The sequence below is a fragment of the Petaurus breviceps genome, unplaced genomic scaffold (genome assembly GCF_028583685.1).
Source record: "Petaurus breviceps papuanus isolate PSGF00001 unplaced genomic scaffold, PetGlider_PUasm1.0 90823, whole genome shotgun sequence".
NCBI classification, from domain to species: domain Eukaryota; kingdom Metazoa; phylum Chordata; class Mammalia; order Diprotodontia; family Petauridae; genus Petaurus; species Petaurus breviceps.
In genome coordinates, this window is record NW_027187352.1 from 19,072,427 (window position 1) to 19,097,801 (window position 25,375).

Consider the following 25,375-nt stretch of genomic DNA (forward strand, 5'->3'; position numbering starts at 1 on the left):
GATGGGACAGAGGGAAGTGTCGTTGGTTTTTCACAATATAACTACTAACTATTATGGAGATTTGGGTAACTACACATGTATAATCTATATTGAATCGCTTGTCTTCCCATTGGGGGTGGGTGAAGAGGGAAGAAGAGAAAAAAAATCTGGAACTCAAAGTTTTAAAAACAAATGTCTAAAAATAGTTTTTTTACATGCAACTGGGAAATAAGATATACAGGTACTGGGGTACAGAGACCCATCCTGCCCTTCTAGAAAGTTAGGGAGGTGAAGGGGGAGGATATAAGAGAGAACAGATTGGGGGAAGGGGTATTCCTTAGGCTTGCTGTTTTGGGGTGGGGGGTAAGGGAAAAACAAGGAGAGAAAAATTGTAACTCAAAATCTTGTGGAGATGAATGTTGAAAACTGAAAACAAATTAAAAAAAGAAATGGAATAAGACATAGACAGAATACTTATCAAATTTCTAGATTACACAAGACTGGGAAAGGTTTCAGTAAAAACATCTGAAAGTGTCTCTTTCAATTCATGTGTGTAAGACAGATGTGGACTAGATTTCAGTACTCTTAGGTAGACTTGGAACTGGTTGAATGAATGGAACCCAAAAGGGGTTATTAATGAAGATGTCACCTTGAAATGGAATCTCTAATAGAGTATCTATGTTTGGTTCTGTGTTCCTTAATACTTGATCAGAGACTTGGATAAAGGCATAGATGGTGTATCTGCCAAATTTGCAGAAGCCATAAAGATGAAGATACCTGAAAAATACCTAAAAAGAAAATGGCAAGATAGAACATCGTGCTAAACAATGAAATTTAACAGCTATTATTGTAAAGTCTAGTACTTTAGTACCAGCGCTAGTAATTTATTGTCAAATTCATAAGTGTAAGATGGGAGAAGCATGCCTAGATAGTAGTCCTGGGAGTTTTGAGTGGACTACAGACTCAATATTAGTCAACAAGAAGAAATGACAGCTGGGAAATCGAATATGATCTTATTTGGGATCAAGAGATGCACAGTATTCCAAAGGAAGGAGGTGCTCTACTGTGCCTTAGTCAGCCTACATCTGGAAAAGAGTATTCAGTTTTGGCCATCACATTCTGAAGATATTTGTTGACTGAAGGGAATGAGCAGGAAGGGTGAAGAGATTGGAGATAATACTATATAAGAATTGGTAGAGAAAATGAGAGATGTTAGCCTGGATAAGAGAAGACTTGGGGAGAGACAGAAAAGCTGTCTTCAAATACAAGTAGGGCTATCAAATAAAGAAGGGTGACGCTTACTCTGCTTGGACCCAGAGAGAATGAGGAAAAAGTTTTAGATGACAGAGAGATGTAGATTTAGGCTTGATGCCAGGAAAACCTTGGTAAGATCAGAGCTAACTGGGAATGGAACAGGCTGCCTTGGGAAGTGGCAGAGGTGAGGGAGGGTACTTCCCCTCACTAGAGTTAACTGAGTGACAATTTCTTGTGCAGGGCTGTTGTTTGAAGGCCAGGCTTTTGTAGTCCAGCTCAAGAAAATCTGTAATTGCTGTGATTCTGGAGAACACAATGGATGTAAGAATATGGATCTAAAGTGAGTATAAAGTGCTGGAATAATGCATCAAAATGAACAAAGTGAGACTGGACAGGCATAAATGTGAGGAAAGATGGAGCCATGACAAAATGACCCACATAATTTTAGAGACCTTACAGATTTTCTAGTTCAAACCTCTCACTGTGGTCAAATTCCCTCCAGTAGAGCCTTAATAAAAGGATCAATTTCTATCTCTGCAACCCCAGTGCCTTGCATGGTAGATGCCTAATGAATATTTTGTGAAAATAAAACCTACATCATTTCCACTTTTGGTCACCAATAGAAGAGAACACCCTCCGTCATCTGACGTATTAATGCATAACCTTGTTGCTAGGTGACCTCTGACAAAAGTACCTATCTACATCCAAAAAATAAAACACCCCTAATACAGTCTAAGTATGAAGCAGAGATGTTCAATGCATCTAATAACCAATATCATTATGTCACATAAGTATAATATTATCATCAAAGGTGAGTTGGTCCCCTGTGTTGTGAAAGATGATGCTAGAAGAATCCATGACTGCACCCAAAACACATGCAGTGGAAGTTCAGTGTGGAGAGTGAGAGGAGAGGTGAGAATAAATCCAACCAAGAGAACCATCATGGACAAAAGTACATACCTGAGAATGGCTCTGGGACATACTGGAGGGCTAATTTCATTTCACCTCTGTTTTCTACTTCAAGGGCAACTGGTGCTGTCTGGAAATTAATAAACACTGGTGACAACCAAGCATAGCTTATCTGAAATCACCTGAAGTGAGATATAAACTATAGGGCCTTCTATTCTGATACAAGGTTAGAGGTGCAATCCCATCCCATACAGGATTTGAATGAAGTAAGTCATGGAATGGATGCTCTAAATTTAAAATTTCTCAAAATTTCAGAGAGAAAACCCCAGTCCCCTCCCCCATTTAACATCTGGCAAAACATAATTAAACACCCTAGGTCTATATTCTTAAGGTGGGTGGCCCCAGAGTAATACCACCCCCTCACTTTTCTTGCTTTTCTGATAGTGAAGACTTTTGCTGCTAGATATTCTCTGACATGAAGGTGGCTCAGCCCTATCCATAACCCAGCACACAAAGCTCTGCTTATGACCTACTGCTTCTACAAGACAGGAAAAGAGAATAGCAAATGCACATTGTGGCCTCAAACTTAAACAACTCATTCATTTGTCCTAATGGAAGAGAGCTAGTAAAAATTAGAATTTGAGAATACTTTTTAAATAATCGGGAGCTATATTATTTTAAAATACAAATTAAGTTTCATCCCTTTCAAATTCCAAATCTGTACAGAATACTTTAGCTCCCATTACCATTCTTTCTCGCTGGCTATTCCCCATGGTTAGAGGCTCTGGACTTCTACTAAGGAGGCTTTTCCTGATTTGCCTAGATGCAAATGCCATTCTCCTCTAAGGTCACCTTCCATTTATTCTGTATTTATCTTGTATGCTTAGATTTATATACGTTGTTACACCCAGTAGAATATGGGCTGCTTGGGGGCAGGGGCTGTTTTTGCTTTTTCTTTCTTTCCCCAGGGCTTTGCACCTCACCTAGCACAAAGAAAGGATTTAATAAATGCCTGCTGATTTGAATCATTAAATATAATTAGCATTGATAAGTTACTAAGTGTAAGCTTATATAATAATATATTATATACAATGTATTATGTTATATTATATTGTATTATAAGCTTACATTCAATTGCACTTTAAAAGTTTACAAAGTACTTTTACATCTTTGCAAAGTGGATCCTCACAGAACCTTGTCAAGTAGGTTGCAAATGTAATTATCCCTATTTTACAGATGAGGAAAGTGAGGCTTAAAGAGGTAAATGACTTTGCCCAGGGACACAAAGCTAATAAGCAGCTGGGCCCAGACTTGAAATGAGGATGCTGAACTCCCAATACAGGATCTTTCCAATGTACCAAGGCAAATAACAATGAGTTCTAATTACCTCTTTAATTCAATACCTTGCTGCCTCTCCATGCCTTATAAAGACTCTTCCAGAGTTTCTGCGGCCAAGACCCGATTCATCACCCAGCGGTCAACACCCCAGGTTGAACCCATATGTTAGTCAGTCAATAAATTTACCAAGGCCCTGCTAAGTGCCAGACACTGTGCTAAGTGCTGGAAATAACAGAGAAAGGCAAGAGACAGTCCTTGCCCTATGGAGCTCATACTCTGATGAATCTGAACACAGCATCTGGCTCTTAGAATGCCCATGCACACGACTTACACTAGGAGTTTGTCTACCTTGGCAGGACCTATCCGGGCTTCCTGGGTCGGCAGAGGGAAGATCCCTTCAGGAACCCAGGGTCAGTTCACTGGTGTTCTTTATTTACACATTTGAGATGTGGCATTCAAAGCCAGAGGGGAAAGACAAATTAGGGTAGGGTTGGGGCTGGAAGTCTGCTTGAGAAGTCTAAAAGTACTCACCTTGTTCACCAAGTTGGCCCCAATACAATTTAGTAATAGAAAAAGTCTTAAAGATCATCTGGTCCTACTCCCTCCTTTCACAGCTAAGGAAACTGAGGCTCACAGAAGGTGACTTGTCTAAGACCATTTAAGTAATAAGTAAGAGTCAAGATTTGAACCCAGGTCCTCTGCCGGAAATCCAACACTCTTTCCACCACTCCATGTGGTCTTCTAGACGCCCCCTTTTACTATCAAAAGTACAAGAGTAAAAAAACCAGCTCTATTTCTGACTGCAAAGACTGCCAATGACAAATGAGCTGGGGGCCTATTAATCAGGTTTTACTGTAGCATCAGGCAGTTAGGTGGCACCATGGTGCTGGGCCTGGAGTCAGAAAGACTCATCTTCCTGAGTTCACATCCAGCCTCAGACACTTACTAGCTGTGTGACCCTGGGCAAGTCACTTAAACCTATTTGCCTCAGTTTCCTCATTGTAAAATGAGCTGCAGAAGGAAATGGCAAATAACTCCCATATCTTTGCCAAGAAAATCTCAAAAGGGGTCAGGAAGAGTCTGAAACAAGTGAACACCACCACCACCACCACCATAGAATCACTTGGTGCTGCCAAAACAGAATGCTACAGATAATGCAGAACTTACCCTGCGGTTCAAAGGATACCACTTCAATTGTTTATTCTGTTTGTTGTCCCAGTCCCACGTTTCCAGGTCAAGTTCTACTTCCCCAAGGAAACTGTTGCGTTTGAATGTATCCCGATGCCAGACAGAGAGGTTCAGCTTTTGATTCTTCAGACTCTGCTTGTCAATTTTATACTGCGGCAAACAAGGCAAGAAATAGGAACTTTTAAGTCTTTTGATATCAAGGATAACTTATATTCCTATTGTGCTTTGCCATTCACAAAACACTCCCACGGTGAATTAGGGTGTATATCATTACTGCCATTTTACTCAGAGAGGCAAAGAGATTAGTCTACAGTTAAATGGTTGGTAAAGAGTTAAAAGGGTGGTGAGGATGGAGAAGAAAGTCATCAACACAGATTTCTTTTCTCATACACATATTAAGCTTTTCTGGTATTGCAAAGTTAGGTTAAATGCAATGCTGTTTTCCCTGTAGCTGAAATTTGCTCCTCTCAAAAAATGAATTCTTTTTCCTCTCTAAAAAGAGAAACCACACTATATATGTACACACACACACACACACACACACACACACACACATACTCTCTCTCTCTCTCTCTCTCTTAGAGAAATTATTATTTTCTATTATATTATAACCAATTGTTAAATTAGGATTAAGGCTTTTTCTATTTCTTCATTCAGGGACTAGACCCTAGAAATCAGTCAATCTGTGAAGGACATTGCTGATAGATGAGATTGCCCAAATCCTCCTGTGCACAAGCTCCCCAATACTGGGCAGGTCCCCACCAAACAGGAAGAACTTACTTCTGTTTAGCATGTAAAACAGAATCTAATTTAGGTGAATTTCAGCCCTAAAGTATTACGTTTATGCCCCTGCAGCCCTCCACTGGAGTTTAGGGTAATGCAGCTCATGAAGGAGAAAACCAACCAGAGTGCTCTCCAGAGAAAAATTCCTTTGTCCAGAAAGTTGGAGGTGGCTGAGTCTCATGATCAAGCCACTTCTCAGCAAGAGAGGCTAAGAGCTTTTAGCCAATCTCATTGAAAGTCCACTCCCTCATTAACTGTTCACCAATCAGAATTGATTTTCACCCGTCAGAAGGACCTCTTTTTCTAAACACATATTAAGGGATTGAGTATCTCCATTATGTGTCTTTGCTTACTGAGAGAAACTATGACAATCAATTTATTATCTGTTAGCCTAATTAATAAATTATTAATTATCCAGAAACTCGGTCTCTTAGATTTTTCATTTGTCTCTACACCCACCCACACACCCCTATATACATATACACACACATATACTATATACACACACACGTGTGTGTGTGTGTGTGTGTGCGCGTGTGTGTATGCCTCAGTTGGGAACAAGGGGTACTGGTGCAATTTTAAGGGCCACATGTCTTTGGTTCTAGGCAGTTAATCCATATGGTAACTGAAATCTTTTTTGTTTTTCATTTTGTACATAAGAAAATGAACTTTTTTTTCCAACTAGAAAATAAGAATTTTCTGCTTCCCAGGCTCATATCTTACCTAGAAAAAAAGCTAGCTTAAGTGCTTTAGCTTTACAGGTGTCACAATGGTCTTAGTGCAGTTTTTAAGCTTCAATGGCTTAAACATTAACATGTTTATTTTTAATACCTTAAACATAAATAACATAAACATAATAACACAATAAACATAATAACTTAAAACTACCCTAAGAGATTTCTGGGAATGCCTTGAATTACTTCATTTGGTCTTCACAACACCTGGGAGTTGCTATTAAATCCCTTTTTACAGATGAGGAAACTGAGACCAAGACAGAGGTTGAGTGACTTGCTTAGAGGGTGTGAGGCAGAATTCAAACTCAGGTCTTCCTGATTCCAAGTCTAGTACTCTGTCCTTTAGAGCCACGTAATGAGTTCTGGATTATCTCTGGAAAGGGTTCTAGAAAAGCAGTGGCATAAAAAATTCCCAAGCCACTTATACTTGGATTTAGAAGGCAGTTATCTATTTTCTTTTTCTAGTAAATTTAATTGTGGATTAAAGCATTTGCTCAAACCATTTAAATTTATCTAGTTTGTTGACTCGGTGTAGGAGAAAGTGTCCCAGAGACATGTCTAGAGATACCAGAGAATGTCCCTTGGTCTGCAACTTAATATTTTCCACAAGGTTAATGATTTACACATGGATATTTAAGGATTGACTGTTTCTTTCCTGGAAGATAATGGAGCTAGTGGCCAGCACTTCCACTTAGCCTTCACCTGGATAGAATTCTGTACATTTTTTTTTTTATTCCAAGGCATTTTTCCTTTATTTTTTTCTTCTGCCTCACAGAACTGACTGCTTTATCTGTATCAGATACTTCCAAAAAACCTAAACTTCATACTTTCTGGACAAACATTGCTCCCTGTAACACTCCTGAATGCAAGCTAATCCAGATTAAAATGTCATAGGGAAATACTGAATGAAAATTTTTAAAATACCATAGGACATAGATAATGGTAATATATGATCTTCTAAGTCAATGGGCAGCCCATCAGGATCCTTATGTAAGGTTTAATGGCCCCCATTTTTGTAGGAGTTTGCCAGCACTGCTCTGTACCACAAGCAAACTGAACTACTTGAATTGTTCCAGGAACATCCCAAGCATTCCTTTCTCTGTGCCTTCCCCAGTGCCCTGTGAACACACCCCTTTCCTGGCCTCCCTCTGAAATCTTATACAAGCTTTAAAGCCCATTCCAAATGCCACTATCTCTAAGGAGCTTTCCAAGATCCCCCAGTCAGTTACAATCACTTGTCTTTTGGACACTGCATAGTATTTACTAGAGGTCTATTTTTTGTGATTTGCTATTGCCACATCCCCCTCAACTTTCTATTTCTCCTAGTACCAAGTATAGTGCTTTGCATGTAATATGTAATAGAGATTTGTCAAATGAATGAATTTAAATGTATATTGTCATTTATTATTTAGAACACTATACTTGCAATCAGGAAGACCTGAATTCAAATTCCACTCCAGACCATATGACCTCGGGCAAGTCATTTTACCATACTCAGTTTTTGTTTCCTTCCTGTAAAATCTGTAAAACGATGACCTCCAAGGATTATTGTGAGGATCAAATAAGATAACAAAGGTAAAGTGCTTTGTAAACCCTAGAATGTTACATAAATGAGTTACTGTAATTATATCTTCTGTTCATACATACCCGCAATATCTCATTATACACAGGATTTAAGGTTTTCTTCATCACAAGTGTTTTCTTTTTGCCCATTTTACCTTTGTCTGGTAACAAATAGGTCTTTACATATCTAGAAATTGAAGAGATAAGGTGATCAGAAGAAAATGGTGATTTTATTTCCTCATCTAACTTTTAAATATTTGAAATATAAGTAATTCTTGTTCTGGGGGAAAGAATCAGGAACAACGGATAGAAGCTGTGGAAAGGCCCATATAGGCTTAGTATAAGGACAGCTGCGTGGCCCAGTGGATAGAATGCTGGGCCTAGAGTTAGGAAGATTCATGTCCCCGAGTTCCAAGTCTGGTCTCAGACATTTACTATCTGTGTGACTCAGGGCAAGTCATTTAACCCATCTATAAAATGGGATAGAGAAGGAAATAGCAAAGCTCTCCAGTATCTTTACCAAGAAAACCCCAAATAGGGCCACGATGAGTTGGCCATGACTGAACTTACTAAACAACAAGGAAAGAATTCCTAAAATACTGAGCAAGCCCAAAGCAGAAGAGGTAGTGGTTCTTGGTTATTGGAGGTCTTTAAGCAAAGTTTGGATGCATTTGTTGGGTATGTTGTAGGAAGATTTTTTTTTCCAGGTACAAGTTGAACAAGAGTGCCTCAGAAGTCCCTTTTACCTTTGAAATTCTATGATTCTTTAAGATTACAATGCTTTTTAGGGCAGAGAAAACCAGAGGTAACTATACCTAGAGGTTTGGAGTTTCAAAAAATCTCTATAGGAAGCCATGTAAATATCTAGCAATACCATAAGCTTCTCCTACTAAACATTAATAAGGGGTTCCCTAAAATGGCACTAATTTTGGGGGAAAAAAAAGGTTGGGGACTTTTGTATTTAATTTAGATCTGTAAGAAGAAAAAAAAAAGGTCTACCAAAGAGCAAGACAGCATCAAACAGAATAATGAAGTTATTATGCAGTCTACTAAATTTAGTGGATCACATGACATTTTCATAATTAAAACATGAAAGAGAAAACTCAACACTCAATTTCTCACTATTTTAATACTTTATCACTTTATGAATAGCTCTATCCAGTCAGATCATAGCGTCTCCCCACCTTATGAGACAGCCTAATAACATTCTAATTTTTTGTTGTTGTTCAGTCCACTATATGACCCCATGGACCATGGCATGCTAGGCCTTTCTATCCTCCTCTATCTCTTGAAGTCTGTTCAAGTTCATGTGTGTTTCCATGACACTATCTATCTATCTCATCCTCTGTTTTTGGCTATGGTCAAAAGCATCATCACTTCATGGCCAGCCCTCTAGGGATGAGCTTCAGTGAATTTGCAAATAAGGAATCCTCTGAGGTGGCTGCATTATTCATGTTACATATTTCCATTGGACTGGAACCAATTACCATAAACAAACAAACAAACAAATATATGTATATATTGCTTTTTAGAGGGGGAAAGGCAAGACAACTGGGGTTAAGTGACTTGCCCAAGGTCACACGGCTAGTAAAGTGTTAAGTGTCTGAGGCCGAATCTGAACTCAGGTCCTCCTGACTCCAGGGCCAGTTGCTCTATTCACTGCACCACCTAGCTGCCCCCAAATTACCATATCTTTACATCATTATAACTTCGAATTGTGACAATTTTTATTTGCTGACCACTTCTGGGGGATTCATTATTCACATTAATTGACAGCTAGCTGTATTTAGACAAACTGTCACCAGATCTGGATTTGCAAGCCTTTCCAGATTGATGTAAGTTGCCAAACCTTGGCCTTCACTGGCACACATTTTTGAACCAAGGCTCACCTTCATACCATAGATATCAGAGTTGACTTTTAGTGGAGGCAGCATTTTTATTCCTTTTGAAATCAAGAGTAACAAAATTGATTATTTGAAGTGAAGTCTTTTTTCAGACAAGAAAATTTATCCAAGTGGACTGTTCTCAAATCTTTTTTTACCCCCTGTGCCCCAAGATTTTGGTCCTGGTTTGACTATTTTTCAACAAATCCTTAGAAAGTCCCATTAGTTTAAAATGTTTTGGTTTAGATGAGGGAGTTCAGTCTTAAATAAATCTAATAAAGAATCTTCTTCAAACTTCTTGGATTTAGCTCCCTAGAAGATAATATTAAAAAATGAAACACTGCCACTATCATTTCTCCCCACTTCCTACTTAGACAAAGTGTTGTGAACTTGATAGGATACAGGAAATAATTCTTTTTATTTTTTTAATTTATTTTTTAAAAATGCTTTATTAACTTCTGATTTACATCATTCTTTTCCGCCCAATTTTGAGTTACAAATTTTCTCCCCGTTTTTCCCCCACCCATCCCCCCAAAACAGCAGTCCCACAGGATATACCCACCTCCAATCTGCTCTCTCCCATATTTTCTCCCATACCCGTTTCGACTTTTCCAGTGGATCTCTATGCCTCAGTGCCTGTATATCTTATTTCTTAATTACATGTAAGATGGTATTAATAGTGTGTATATATATATACATACACACATATATATATATTTGAATATTTGATTTTAAAACTTTTAATTCCAGTTTCATTTTCCCTCCCCCCCCCGCCACTCACCACCACTGGGGACACAAGCAGTTCAGTATAGGTTGTACATGTGCGGCTAATGCAAAACAATAACATAGTAGTATATTGTAAAAGACTGACTATACTTCCCTCCCTCCTATCCCACCTCCCACTTGTTCTATTCTCTACTTTGATCCTGTCCCTTTTCAAAAGTGGGTGCTTCCAACTTCCCTCCCCCACAGCCTGCCCTCCCTTCCATCATCCCCCCTCTCATCCCCTTCCCCTCCTATTCTCCTGGAGATACAGGAAATAATTCTAAAGTTCACTTACGGATCGGAACGCTGTTTTTTCACATCTGCTGCTGCTAAGTCCTTGCACTGAGCCACAAAAACATGGAACTCCATCAATGAATCCACATAATCAATGGCAAATTGAACACTTCCTTTAATATCCAGATTGCCAAAGTCTCCACTGTAAACACTCATTGCACTTCCACTCACCTGAAGGCACCAGAAATGAGATTTTCCATGAGTTTAGATTCTTAGCACATAAAAGGATTTTAGAAATAACCCTCATTTGGTGTAATATACATCTGTAGGTAAGATGATAATTTATATACTTCAATCCAGTATAGAAAAATTTCAACTCAGCAAACCAAATATGAAGCACAAAGAAATAAAAGTTAGCATTTCTGATGCATTTTGGTGAACTTCACATAGTTTTTTAGAAGAAGATATAGTTATTTACAGGATGGCTCATTTGAAAGCAAGCTTAAAAAAATCACATGGTTATAAGTAGGCCTATTTTTAGGGCTATTTTTTTTAATGGCTGAAGAGATAATATACAAGATATACCAGACACAGACCAGAGTGACATAAGTTCTTATATCAAATTTCTAAGCTGCAAGGGAGGAATTTCACTATGTTAGCAAGTCACTAAGTCTGAAAAATTGCTTACTGAGCTTATACTCTGAAAGTCCAGGAAGGAATGATAATGGATAATGGATAAATGATGGAAGGAGTTTAAAAATTGCACAGGAGGTAAGCAAACAGATTGATATTGATAGGGATTCAATAGGAACAGGTTCAACAAAAGTAAGGTTCGATAAATCCAAGGTCAATCAGAGTTTAAGCACAGCTGAGAGGCATACTCTGGAAATTTCATAATACCTAGCTAAATATACTTCACTTTAGGCAAGAGATTATTCTGGTCTAAAAAAGTTACATGACAATCAATTTCTTATCATTCAAATTATCACCTCTCCTGTTCCACCCTTTCTTTCCTAATTCTTACTAAATTGTAGGATCCTTGAGAGTAGTGTTGAATTTCCTCCTTGGGTCCTCAGGATCTAGCATAGTGGTTGGTACATGGTGGGCACTTATAAAATGTTTTCTGCATTGGACTGAATCTCTTAAATGTACTAGGGGAGCTTTATGTTTATTGGAATCCTATGAAAGAATGAATCACCCTCAGAGTTTCTTTTCTATAACTATGGGCTTTCAAAAATTGAGAGTTTAAAGGGAGGGATCCACAAACATACATGTACACATACACACAGATAATCAAAAGCAAAACAAAAAGGTCATAATGCAACCTAGAGATGAGTGCTCCTGAGTATCGCTACCATGCCATCATCCCCCTTAATCTCTAGAGAGTGTGCTCCGAGGGCTGGGGTTCAAGACGCCCAACCCTCAGAAGTCAGGGGAAGCTGCCCTAGATAATGCCACAATATCTAAATCAGGTTCTTAACCTGGTTTCATAAATAGATTTCAGGGGATCTGTGAAATTCAGATGGGAGAAAATTACAACTTTATCTTCACTAACCTTTGTAATTCTATGTATTTTTGTTTTGATTTTGTTTTAAATTTTAAAACATTATTCTGAGAAAGGGGTCCACAGAATAAACTGGATGGCAAAAGGGACCCATGAGATAAAAAAAAAAGTTAAGAATCCTTAGTCTTGATGATGGCATAAACCCAAATGCTCGCTATCTGATCAATATGATCCTTATCAACAACTAATTCCTGTAATAAAATACCTGCCAAGCCAAGTAGGCAATACTGACATACATATATGCAAATGCATGCACACACATAAATACCCACACAGTTTGGATGCTTCCCTGTGATTTTGTCAAGCATCATACAGGAAATATTAATTATTAATATTGTTGCCCATCTGAAATCATGTATTTTGAGATACACAAATCTAAATGGAGTTATTTCTTTTGGAGCTGATGCACAATCAAGAAAAAAAAATTTAGCTGGTTAGAGGCCAGTTGCCAAGTTGAAAGGCATTCTGGTGCTTGGGGTTAAGGAAATGGCAAAATAAAGCAGCACTGGTTGACAGAGGGCAGGGGTGGCAATGAAAGACTGAGCAAAAGCAGGGAGCCATTAGAACTGAGCCTTTGTTTACATACAGAAGACAGTGATGTCATGCCAGAGGAGCTGCTAAGATTGGTTAAAGAGCTCGGGCTCTTCTTGTGTCTGCCAAGCTGGTAACTGCTTTCTGATGCCGTATCGGTCTCTCTGTCATCACTCTACAAGACATCACATAATGCAGAAGTTATTTAGGGCCACGACAAATTGTCAGAATCTACGTGGAAGAGTAGAGAGGTTTGAAGTCCTATCTCTTAGAATCCCATTGCTCTGTCGTATTTCCCAAGTACACTCGAAACTCACTCTTAAACAGTTTGCCATAAGGAGGAATCCAGTACAAGGCAGGCCTCTGGCTTCAAATCCATCTGAGGGGATGGGGTTACTGAAAGGCCTGGGGGACAGCCTCACCAATATGCTAGAACCAAGGTGAGAGGACCCAAAGGTCATGCTTTTATGCTACATTAACATTCTATATATGTTCCACCCTCCAGAGCTTCTCTTTTCTACATAGGATATTAATTAACTTTATTTCAAATGAGAGGATTCAAAGGTAATGGTCAAGATACAAATATTTTATTTAGTTCCTTTCATTATTAACATGTCCTTTAACTGAGGATCAAATCATTTACTTGAGTCTAAGCTGGGGGAAAAATAGATCTATTTATATTATATATTAATCCCATTTTCTTTTTAAAAATCATATGAATTTCCATATATATATTATGCTTATATATACACACCCACTGTATTTGAAATTCAAAAAAATAGTAATACATTTAACTTACATGAGATGGTGCATGTCTGTTTTAAAACATCAAATCAATACTTTAGTGGTTATTTAAAATATTTTTCCAGAGACTGGGAATTTGAGGGATGAAATTTATAGGGGAAAACACTGGGGATGTAGGGGGCAAGGAAGCTTTTATAGTGCTAATTTCAGTATCTGTCTTAAACTCATGAGTTACCACCATCTAAATGCATATATATACAGACAGACTGAGTGGGAAAGGACCTTAGAGGCCATAGAGTATAATGTCCTCATTAAAGATGAATAAACGAGGCTAAGAGAAGATAAATGATTTCCTGACTCCAAGTCCAGTGTCCTATTCGCTAGATCACACTGGATCTCTGCATAGTAGTTTTTATAGTACTACTCCTCTTCAAGGTTGTTTTGTTTTGTTTTTTTATAGCACAGAATACCGGAAAGAACATTGTACTGAAAGTCAAGAGACTGGGGGTCTCTAGTTTTGACATTTGTAAAAAGAAATGGTTAGGTTAGATGGCTCTCTAAGGTTCATTCTGGCTCAAACATTCTATGATTTTTCTGGTTAAGCTTCCAAAGTGAGCTCCTATTTTGGAAGAGGAATTTAAAAGGCAGTTAGGTAACTAAAGGTGAGGTAGGAAGAGGGATCCATCAAACACCTTCCTAGAGAAAGAAGTTAGTTCATGCCAACAGACTCATGCCATGCCAATCAGGTTCAATGATATGAAACCAATTCTCATATGGGGTGAGAAGGGGAAAAGAGAAAAGTGGAATCCATCACTGAAAAAAAAAATAAACATCTTCTATACAAAGGCTCAACAAAAATCCTGTCTTTTTTCCCCCATGGTTCTTTAAATTGGTTCAGGCTGAAGAGAAAGGAGATAGCAGAGATGATCCTTTTTCATTTCCCCCCAATAACCACTTCAGGCTTAACAATACAACTTCCTTCTTATTTAATACTTTGATGAATCTGTGACCTCACCAGTCATGTATTGCTTATACTGGTACAAGTCACAAGCCATACAGGTCTTCTGATCTTCTGCAGTTCTCATCCACCTCTTGCTGTAAATCCTCTGGCAAAGATTCATCTGATACACTGAAGGTCTTCTTCTGGTTGGTTCTTTTCATTTCTGGATACTAGTGCAGGCCTCCATTACATGTTATTCTTAACTGGTCTCATCTCGGTCCCGATATCTTCTCTGGTCCTATCCTATACATCCTTAATGATATTTTATCTCTTACATCCCACATGCAAGTCATCATTGTTCTTTAACCCACCATGCATCTGTCCACAAATCTGCCCTTAGGGTCACCTAGAACTGTGGTTTTTCTGAGACTATGATGTTCCATGATTCAAAGTCACATGAGTTCGATCATTTTTAATTTAATGCATGGAGATGTAGTATGTCATAGGTATTCCATGATATGCTGTTTTAATGACTGGCAGTGCTGAACATTTTTTCAAAATGTTTACCTTTTCTATTGTCCTATCCTTTGGTCACCAAAGATTAGGAGCTTCTGATCATTTAAAAAACCCTAGCTATAACCAATCATATTTATTAGGAATATTTTTCCCATTGTTGTTTTTCATTTACTTACTGAATTTCATTGTGCATAGTTATTTTCACATAACTGAACCTAATAAATTGTTCCTGGTATACATTTTTAGCATTAATAAAGTCAAATGATTTCTTCTCCACATTTTAGTGGTAAGAAATACTCTTATTTTTATCATTATTAAATTTTACTATGTGCATAAATATATATACACATTTATTAGTCTGGCTGGAACTTATAATGATGTGATTTATGAATTGTAGATCTAAATTTTTTTCTCCCTGTTGTCACTCAATGTTCCTAGGAGCATTTATTAATTTTTTCCTTCCCTTCTCCTTCAATTTTATTAAGTTCACTGTATATTAATTTTTTATTACATGCTCTATTTTTGGAATTTTTTAGTCTCTCCTATTAGTTGGTCTATTTTTAGCCAAGTGGCAGGCAGCTTTAACAGTTGTCACTATATGATAAATTTTAAAGTCTATTAGCCTGCCTCCCTTCTATCATCACTCTGCCACCCACAACTACCACCAGTGCAATAGATTTTTTGGTATTCCTGTCTATGTTTCTTCCATTCAAATTATGCTGTCATTTTACCCACATCTACAAAATGCTCCACTGGAATTTTAACAGATAAGGTGTTAAATGAGTAAAATTCCTGGTGGGGTGGAGAGTACCCTCATTATTATTCTATCCAACCAATAAATAGTAAGGTATCTATATCCATTTATTCAAGTATTCTTGAGTTTTAGATTTCCTCTGATATAGGTCTTTGTGGTCTCACACTGGATTCATCTTAAATATTTAGTATTTTTCTATTATGTAAAGGAACCTTTATTAGTTGTATCTTCTGGTCGATCCCTCCTATATGTTGGTATGTAGCATCTCTGATAGTACGCTGAAGAGACGTGGTGACAGTGGACATCTTTGTGAGGAACATTAGGGAGGATACTGAAAAGCTCGAGTCTGGAAGTAGAGAGTCGGAAACAATGCTGAACGGCGACGGGCTCAAGGAAGTAGGCATGATAAATGATGAAGTACGATGTGCTGCTATATGCCAGGACGGTGCTACGTGTTGGCAACAGAAAGAGAAGCAAAGCATGGGCCCTGCTCTCAAGGTGCTCATGATCCAAGCCCCGGGCAGCGGGGGGCCATGGACAAAGTGAATACACACAGACCAAGCTGGAGACAGAAAATCTCAGAGGGAACAGCACTAAGTGGGACCCTTGCTGAGGCTGCAGGTTTAGTCTGGAGAAGAAAAGATCTGAGAAGGGCCGCAATCTGTCTTGAAGGATCTAATGCTTACTCTCAGAAGTCAGAACTAGGGGTGCCAGCTGAATGTTGCAGAGGCAAATCTAGGCTTCATGTAAAGAGGAACTTCCTAACAATTAGCATGATCTGAAGGGACTAGAAGGGCTGCATAGAGACTTGGTGGTTTTCTTTTCATTAAATGACCACTTGTTTGTTTGCTTGCTTTTTAGGGCAGGGCAACAGGGGTTAAGTGACTTGCCCAAGGTCACATGGCTAGTAAGTGTTAAGTGTCTGAGGCCGGATTTGAACTCAGGTCCTCCTGACTCCAGGGCCGGTGCTCAATTCACTGCACCACCTAGCCGCCCCCATTAAATGACCACTTGTCAAATTCTTGGGTCAGTACAGTTTAGATGAGATGGTTTCTTTCAATTCAGAGTTTCTGTGAATCTGTGATTATCAAGATATTGGTATTAGATAAGCAGTACTTTGTTATCAGGTAGCATCTTGCGATAAAAGATAGTAGGACAAATGTAGTCCTGACCGATGTCCTTCTATTCAATTCCTCAGCCAAGCTCACTGTCCATCTGCAGCCTCTTTCCAACATGGAGGTACTGATGATCATTCAACAGGATGCCCTTCCAATGGTACATCATAATATATTCTTCATCCATCTGGGGTTTTCTGTGTGGATTACTGGCTCAATCTCTTGATGAAGCTCTATAGTGTTCCAGAACTGATGCAATCAGCATGAGATAATCCACAAACAAGAGCTTTTCATTTTTTAATCAAGTCATGAAACAGATTATTTTTAAAAGTCTTCTCTTTTACATTTAAAAAAAATACAAACTCACATAATCTGTTGTCACTTCTGCATAGCCAGAATCACACTCTTAAAAACTCATGAGGGAGGGGCGGCCAGGTAGCACAGCGAGTAAGAAAGAGCACCAGCTCCATTGTCGGGATGACCTGGAGATCGAATCCCGGGCTCAGACACTCAGCACCACACCCAGAAATAACTGGCTGTGTAACCTTGAGTAAGTTATTTAATCCTGATTGCTTAAAAAAATAAAAAAACTCATGAGGGAGAAAAACAATAGCAACAATCAAGTATAATATATCTCTATTCATATAGTGAAGCATTATCCAACTTTGTCAGGTCAAAATCCTAGACTTATGCCAGCATAAAACTAAGTGAACTCCACAGGTTCCTTTCCAGCTTCCATTTTGGAGGTAGCTGAAAAGCATGGATGTTATGTTGCAAAGGAAACCTTAACTTGCACTGCTAAAAAAAATTCAACCACCAAATGGTTACAGGACAGTGAATCTAACCCAAGGACAGAATGATACATGGGCAGAAGTGGGCTGGAAAGGACTTCTTATCCCCCAAAAATACTTCCCATTCTACTTCCTGAGATACCTAGAACTCTAAGATAAGAATGAAATTCAAAAACGCCTCAGAGAAGGAATACAGTGGCTTAAATTCATACTAAGGTGTAAACCATTGCTACCAGGACCTTTCTTGGGAGGTTTTGATGAAAGTAGGAAAAAAGACCAAAGGTACCACATGGTAAGTAGGAGACGGGAGAAAGGGATAAGGTACACAATGAGGGTGGGTAAATGGCACAGGCACAGAAGATTCAGAGCACTAAATGTCACAGAATTCAGCTTAGGGACAACCTTGTGGGAAGCTGTCTCATTTCTGCCTCAGGAACCCTAGAAAAAGGTGTGCTATGTTGTCTGAAAGTTGGAATGATAAGACTGGGAGACAACAAAGAGATTCTAGTATCAGAGGCTGATTTCCAACTTCTATCATTCTTTATGTCTTTAGAACTTATTAGTTGGGTCAGTTCTTAGAGAATCACCCTTCAGATGACAGGTAATCACAAAAGCATTGCATAGTGTGTGTGTGTGTGTGTATGTGTGTTTGCCTGTTTGCTCTCCCATTAGATTGTAAGCTTCTTGAGGGTAGGAACTATCTTTTGCCTCTTTATGTATCTCCAGGGCTCAGTACAGCACCTAGCACATAGAAGGTGCTTCATATATATTTAATGAATTTAGAAGGTAGATATTTAGGTAGAAAACAGAGGCAGGAAGAAAATCTGCCTTTTAACCGCATAGATGATAAAGCACCATTCCTAGCCTGTTCCAAGCTCTCAGTGATGAGAGCTCAGCACATTTGTTATCTCTTGAGAATTTTTTTTTAAATCTCCACACTTTTTCAAAGCTAAAAATGGAAAGTTTTCAACAATCTAACAGGACCAGGAGCAAATGAGATTTAAACAGCCTGAAGGCACTCAGTAGTACTTAAATTACCCCTTAAAAATCAATGGACATATTTTAACCCCAGCATGTTTATTTGTTTTAGTAAACTAATACTTTTCATCAACAACGTGGATGGACTGCCCAAGCCAAATTGCTTCAGATCAATTCCCAAGGATGGAGAACAATATTTATCTTTTCTGTCCTCCCATGACAAATGATTCACAGAACCTCTATTTTCTAGCCACTTTGGGGAATAGGGAAGCCTCCGGGGCCCATGTGGGGCTCCAGCTGACAAATGAGCTGACCATAGTCAAATGAGACATGGTTTTCCTTTCTCCTGAACTTGAGATACTTTCTATCGACCAGAAAAACAAAGACCAATAACAATGACCACTTCTATCTGCAGTGCCACACAGCACTACAAACACACAAACCCAGGGGGACAAATTCACCTGTCAAATGTCATTTTTCTTATATTAAAAAATGCTGACTTGCCTCATCTTGGAGGAATGCTGGAACTGACTTGCTCATCCTTTTGAGTTTTTCGAGATGTGCAAATTGGTTATCAGGAGGTGAAGGCACTGTGGAAACTAAAGAGCAGCAGGTCTGTTTTCAAAATATTCTCACCACTGTTAGGCAACAACATTTCACTCAAGTTAAAATCAAACATTTCCATGAAGAGATGTGTTTGTTCAGAGCCTAAAGGAACAGAGGTCCACATGCAGGAACATGATAAAGAAGATACATGCAGTGCTGCTAAATTCGATATAGATATATAACAAGGAGCTGAACCAAATCCAAACTGAAAACTAGGGTAAAATAGGAGATTCAAAGACCACTGTACTGAAGGGTCAGGGGATATGGATTCCTGGAGCTCTGTCAGTTTCTGGTTGAGTGACTTTGAGCAAGTCACTTACCCGTCTAGCCTTCAGTTTAAAATTTTAGGGGTTTGAACGTGATAATCTCCAAAATCTCTTCCAGGTCAACATTTCTAGAACTGGGACTGAATTAAATTCAGTTTTCAGTGCAAATTGGTTTTTAATTATTAACTCACATCAGAATAGAGCAAGCTCACCTTAGATTCATACAGAATTTGCACTGCAATTTAATAGTTCACCTCCCTGAGATACACTATACATTTCAAACATGCTGCAGGCTGAGAAACTATTTCATTTGGATTGTCTGAATTTCCTAACATAATTTGGTTCTAAAAGTCCTCTTGCCCTTAAATATCTAAGGATTTAAATATAAATATATTGATATTCTTTATAAAATATAGTAATAACTGTCATATGCATAGATAGCACTTTCAAGTTCACAAAGCACTTTATATATATTATTTCATTTGACCCTCAAAGGAGCCCTGTGAATTAAGTCCTATAAGTATTTTCTTCATTTTACAGCTGAAGAAATGGGGCTGACAGAGCTTAAGTGGCTTGTTCAGGGCTACACAGCTTTTAATAGTCTAAAGTGGGTTTAGAATCCAGGGTTTTCCTGGTTCTAGGTCCAGCACTCTCTCTCTCTCTCAGGCTCCACAGCCTCTCAGAAAAAGATGGCAGTGGAGAAATCATTTATCTTTTATAGCTCAAAATGGTAAAGCTAGCTAGTTTTCTGACAATGGCTCACTCACAACCACAGAAAAGGGTGAATTTTAAAACCTTTTGGTTTTTTTCTCTCCAAAGAATCTAAATCTCGGTGTCAATTATTTGTCACTGGGCCAAAATCTGTGGAGAAGCACTGAAGGCCAAGTAGATCTATCCAAACAGTCTATTGAGAAAACCCAAAGAAAACCCTGAGCCTGAAAATGCTGCCTAGATACTCCTAGATTAGATCTGAAGGTACTTTACAGAGACATCCCATCCCTAATTTTAAGGATTTACATGTTAAAAATGATGGGCTCTTCTCATTTTAAATCTTTCGCCACCATAAACTATAGCATTTATAACACTAGCATGTAGTGTTTCATAGAAAGCATGCTGAACTTGGTATGAGGCGCTATGTTCAAATTCCTATTATTGCTACTTCCTACCTGCAGGTCACAGAACCTCTCTGGACCTTAGCTCCTCTTTTATAAAATGATGACAAGCTTTAAAAGCCATTATGGCTCTAAATTTATGATCCCATGACACCAATTTAAAAGTCAAATGGACTTGGATTGCATTTCATGGCAATGACCCAAAATATGATCAGATTGAGCCCCAGTTCTGAACAATGTATTCTTGAATAATATATAATAACGAACAAACTAAAAAACAGATTTTAATGACTATTTCACCAGACATTATTATTATTCTATAGTGTATCTTCTAACAGGGATACAGAGGTATAACTAGCAGATAAGAAAATCAGGAGATGCAAGGTTGAACTAGCTGGTCTCTGGGGTCCCTTCTTGGCTCTGATCTTCTCTGATGGAAGGTACCATCTCTTACATGAATGGCCCATTACACTGGAATGTACCTTCTTTATTAATATTCCATTTTTGCATATAGTTCATGGGAACTTTGCTGACTTCCACATGAGCTTAGGCTCCATGAAATCAGAAAATGGTTCCATGAAATGTCGTGAGAACTCTTTGTCTATCATGTGACCTAAAATAAGTTTCTGAACCAGGCCTATTTCTAACATGTTTTTTTTTAAAAGGCAGCACAAAATTAATGGATTTAAGACTAAGTTAGTGGACTAGAGTGCTAGACCTAGGAGTCAGAAAGCCCTGGGTTCAAGCACCAGTTCTTCTCCCTCCCAACTATGTGATCTTTAGGCAAACATCCCCAGGGCCTGAGCTTAGCACACATGGGTTATACTACCTACCTCTCTTATAAGACTGATGTCAAATTCAAATGAGCTAATATAGGTAAAGTGCTTGTGTGACCCTAAAGGTTCATGTAAATATCTGCTTGTATTAGTATTGTTCAGAATTTAAATACTGCAATTATATCCTAGTCAAGTGATTTTAACAAAAGGTTGAATCTCGTGGACAAACATACAGCTCCTGGCTTTAATACAGTAAAGGAGTAGCTATTGGGTATGTAGCATGTATTGGAAGCAATCTGTGAGCCAGGGCCTGGACCTTTTTTCCTGGGAGCCTACTTGCATCTGGCCTATAGCGGAACCTTCCGTGCTCATAATCAGCCATAATCAGACACACTGTATGTACATTGACCCTAATATAGTGATGTCACTTTGGCTATCTTTGAGCATGAAGGACAAACATTCTACATTCATTAGAGAAGTACAGGAACCTGGGTTCACACATGACTCTAGCTTCTGCTTTCTCCAAGTGTTCAGCCAATTGGGTAGTTTTGGGGGAGGGGGAGATGCCTATTTTTCACCTTACAGGCCAATTTGGGGCAAGAGCCAAAAAGAGGAAATAAAATGCCTTACCCTAGACACTTCAAAAGACAATTGGAAAAGCCAAATATCTGCAGGCAGAAGGCTGCCGTTTCTCCGGAGAGAGCCCCAGCCTGGGCTTCCTTCCCTCTTTTTTCTGCTCTAGTCTTTTGTCATATCATGAGCTGAAGCAGAGGAAACATAGAACCTTCAACTCGGGTTTGGAAGGAAAAGCGAATAGGCCAATCTTTGATTCCAGGCTCTAGGCTACAGGTGACGTTCCATCGAGGGTGGCTCAAATGAACTGCCCTTGCACCAAGATGTCAAGTGCAGATGTGGGAACATTTATTAGCAGCCTAGAGTTTGCAGAATACTATGCTATGTGCTGAAGGAGTCAAAGTTTCTGTAAGATGACAGTCTTAACTTTATGATTAGTTTGTTAAGCTACTGCAGTAATTAGGGTTTTTTGTTCGTTTGTAGGTGGTATGGCAAGGAGGAAATCAAGAGCTGTTGGACAAGTCTTATTTGCCTTTCCAAGCTTTCTTCTCTTCGTCTGTCTTTAAGATGAGGATAATACTACTTTCTCCACAGTGACTATCTTACAGGGTGGTGGTTGTAGAGAAAGCATTTTGGAAAACAATGAAAATCTAAAAAAATCTGAACTACCATTTACAGTACTGGCTAGTTGGCGGAGGACCATTAGCCCCTGGAAGACCTTAGTCAGAGCATTTGTTTGTTCTCATGAGATCACAGTTAGAGCTGGAAGGGACCTCAAAGGTTCAACTCCTTATTTTATAGATAAGAAGTATGAGGCCTGGAGAGGTTAATCGACCTAGTCACAGTAGTACGTGGAAGAGATATGATTCAAACACAGGTCTCCTAACTTCCAGATCTTGAACTTTTTGCCTATTACTGTATTAGTGCTTCCAACGTCAGCTACCCCCATTCAAATTTAACATCTTTTCTGATTCCAAAGTGTTCAAGGCCAAATGGGAAGTACCAGCTAGAATTATACACAATCTACACATGTCCATATATGGCTGTGACCATTGATCCATATACACAAACACATAGATGTTTAATGAGAACTGGAAACATCTCATTCTTGTTAAAGGCACATGCAAAAAGGGTCAATTTGTTCATTCTATAGTCTGATGCTAAAAGTACAAGAAACTCACAGCTGACGGCTGTTACTTTAAGAGGGTAGTACCAGGTGTCAGTGATACTGGGTTTCCGTCCTTGCTCTGTCAGTGACTAGCTATGTGACTGTGGGATGATCATCTGTAAATGAAGGAGGTGGGACTCTATGATCTCTAAGTTACCTGCCATTGTTCTAACGTTCTGTTTTTAAGATCTTCTATCTGGGCCAGGGGTCTTAACCTGGGGTCCATGGTGTGTGGACAGATTTCAGTGCGGCCTATGAACCTGGTTTTTAAAAATATTTTGGGGGCGGCTAGATGGTGCAGTGAATAGAGCACCGGCCCTGGAGTCAGAAGGACCTGAGTTCAAATCTGACCTGAGACACTTAGCACAAAAACTAGCCATGTGACCTTGGGCAAGTCACTTAACCCCAACTGCCCTCCCAAAAAATTTTTTTTGAAAATTATTTCAATATAATTGGTTTCCTTTGCAATCCTATGGATTTTATTTCATGGGCTTAAAAATATTACCCTAAAGGATGTCAGACATCAAAAGGGGCCCATGACACAAAACAGGTTAAGAAGCCTATTCTAGAACAAAGTCTATATTCTAATATTTACACTCTAAGGTTCCTTTCCAGCTCTAACATTCTATGACTACTTAAGAGCCACGTCGTCTCAATGGACTATGTTTAACTGTAAGCAGATAACTCAGGCCATTCTATCCAACAGGACTCAGTAAGCATCAAATATACTCCTGAAAAGGCAAACAAGACTCAACATTAACACATTTGTTCCCATTTATAAGCCCTACCCTCAAGATGAATTATGAGTTAATGTCTTCCAGAGAGCATGCTTGCAATTCAGACCTTGACAATGAAATAGTTTTGTGAGCTGCAGGTATTTAGTAACAAACACATAGCATTATTAATGAGGTTAGTTATTTTAATAGAGCTAGACACTTAATATGGTGCCAGGGTTCTACTCTTTGAGGTGTTTGCCGTTAGGGTCCAACTACTCACTTCCTGGTATGTATTCATTTGTAGATTGTGGCTGATCTGCTTTCTGATCTGCTCAGAAGAGCAACATTGAGAATAACATTTTAACAAAGTCATTAAAAATACATGAAAAGAGCATGTTACAACATCTTTAATCAAGACTAAGGACTCTATCAGATAGAATCAAAGCTCATCTTCTCTTCCTTAGGGTAATTCCTCATGGAACATTTTAGATCACTTCTGACCTAGAAGAAATCTGTAAAATTATCAACCTGTGAAAAAGTCTTCACTATCAATAAAAAATGTCCACCAGGTAGAAATGTGTACGAGTAGCCATTTGTTTAAAGGGGAACAGCATGATTCACCAGAAAGGGTATCTGATTAGGATCCAGGAGACCTGGATTCAAGTCCCAACCTTACCACTAATAAAGTTTTGTGTCTCTGAAGAAATCACACAGATTTTCTGAACCTCAAAGTCCTCCTTATCTGTAAAATGGGGATATGGCTACTGCTTATTTTAAGGATAAAATAAGAATCAGTCAAGTACTTCAAGAAAGATATCACTAGAGCTAAATGTTAAGAGATGAAAAATATTCTCATTACTGTAAGGTCAGACATCAGATGCTTTCTTCTCTTTTTTGTGGGGCAAGGGGAGGTGTCAGAGAAAACTGAATAGACTGCCTACTAAGGTTTGGAGGGATAGGTTGTCATCTGCATCAGCAGAAAGAATACCTGTACCAGTGCAATCATGGATATTTTGAAATTTGATAGTACTGGGATTTTAAAAATGAATCCTTTTGCTTTGATGTGGCAAGGCTTATAAAGCATGTATTTCTACGATTTAACTCAACACTGTAGCAAGCTACAGTAACAACAAAGAATCCTCTGTATGAATACAAATAACATGTTTGTAAATTCTTAAGCCACATTTCTAAAACTTAAAAAAATTAAGATTCATTTCAGTTGTCTTCTTCCCTGCCCCTGATGAAGCAATGTTATTCAAACAGACTTCAAGCTGCACCAAATTTATATCAGCACCTCTTTCTAAGTCTAAAATCTATATGAGTATTTAGACTAGCCAACCTTCTGGACTGCTGATGTTTTCAAGCAGAGAATCTTAACTTGGGAACCATGGACCCACCCCAAGGGTCTATAGATATATTTTAGGGGGTCTATGAGTAACAATACACCTTTATTTAAACTAATCTCTAAAATTTAGCATTTCCTTCAATTAAGTATTTTAAAACATTATTCTGACAAAGGGTCCGTAGGCTTCTCCAGCCTGACAAAATAATAGTGACACAAAAAGCATTAAGAACCTCTGTTTTAAAGCAAATCT

At 38.6% G+C, this 25,375-nt stretch overlaps 1 protein-coding gene across 13 annotated transcripts in view; it reads right to left on the reverse strand.

The window, feature by feature from the left end:
* The window catches only part of SYTL2 (synaptotagmin like 2), a 157,248-nt gene that overhangs the window by 17,752 nt on the left and 114,121 nt on the right, over positions 1 to 25,375 (reverse strand). For 5 of the 13 annotated variants that reach the window (XM_069071003.1, XM_069071005.1, XM_069071006.1 and 2 more), the window contains 7 exons: positions 24,061 to 24,108; positions 19,068 to 19,162; positions 12,781 to 12,900; positions 10,692 to 10,861; positions 7,833 to 7,935; positions 4,648 to 4,818; positions 2,194 to 2,272 (listed from right to left, as the gene is read on the reverse strand). In XM_069071003.1, coding sequence (XP_068927104.1) covers positions 2,194 to 2,272; positions 4,648 to 4,818; positions 7,833 to 7,935; positions 10,692 to 10,861; positions 12,781 to 12,900; positions 19,068 to 19,162; positions 24,061 to 24,108 — 786 coding nt within the window. The remainder of the gene's footprint in view (positions 1 to 2,193; positions 2,273 to 4,647; positions 4,819 to 7,832; positions 7,936 to 10,691; positions 10,862 to 12,780; positions 12,901 to 19,067; positions 19,163 to 24,060; positions 24,109 to 25,375) is intronic. The other 8 variants (XM_069071000.1, XM_069071009.1, XM_069071008.1 and 5 more) reach the window with 5 other exon arrangements.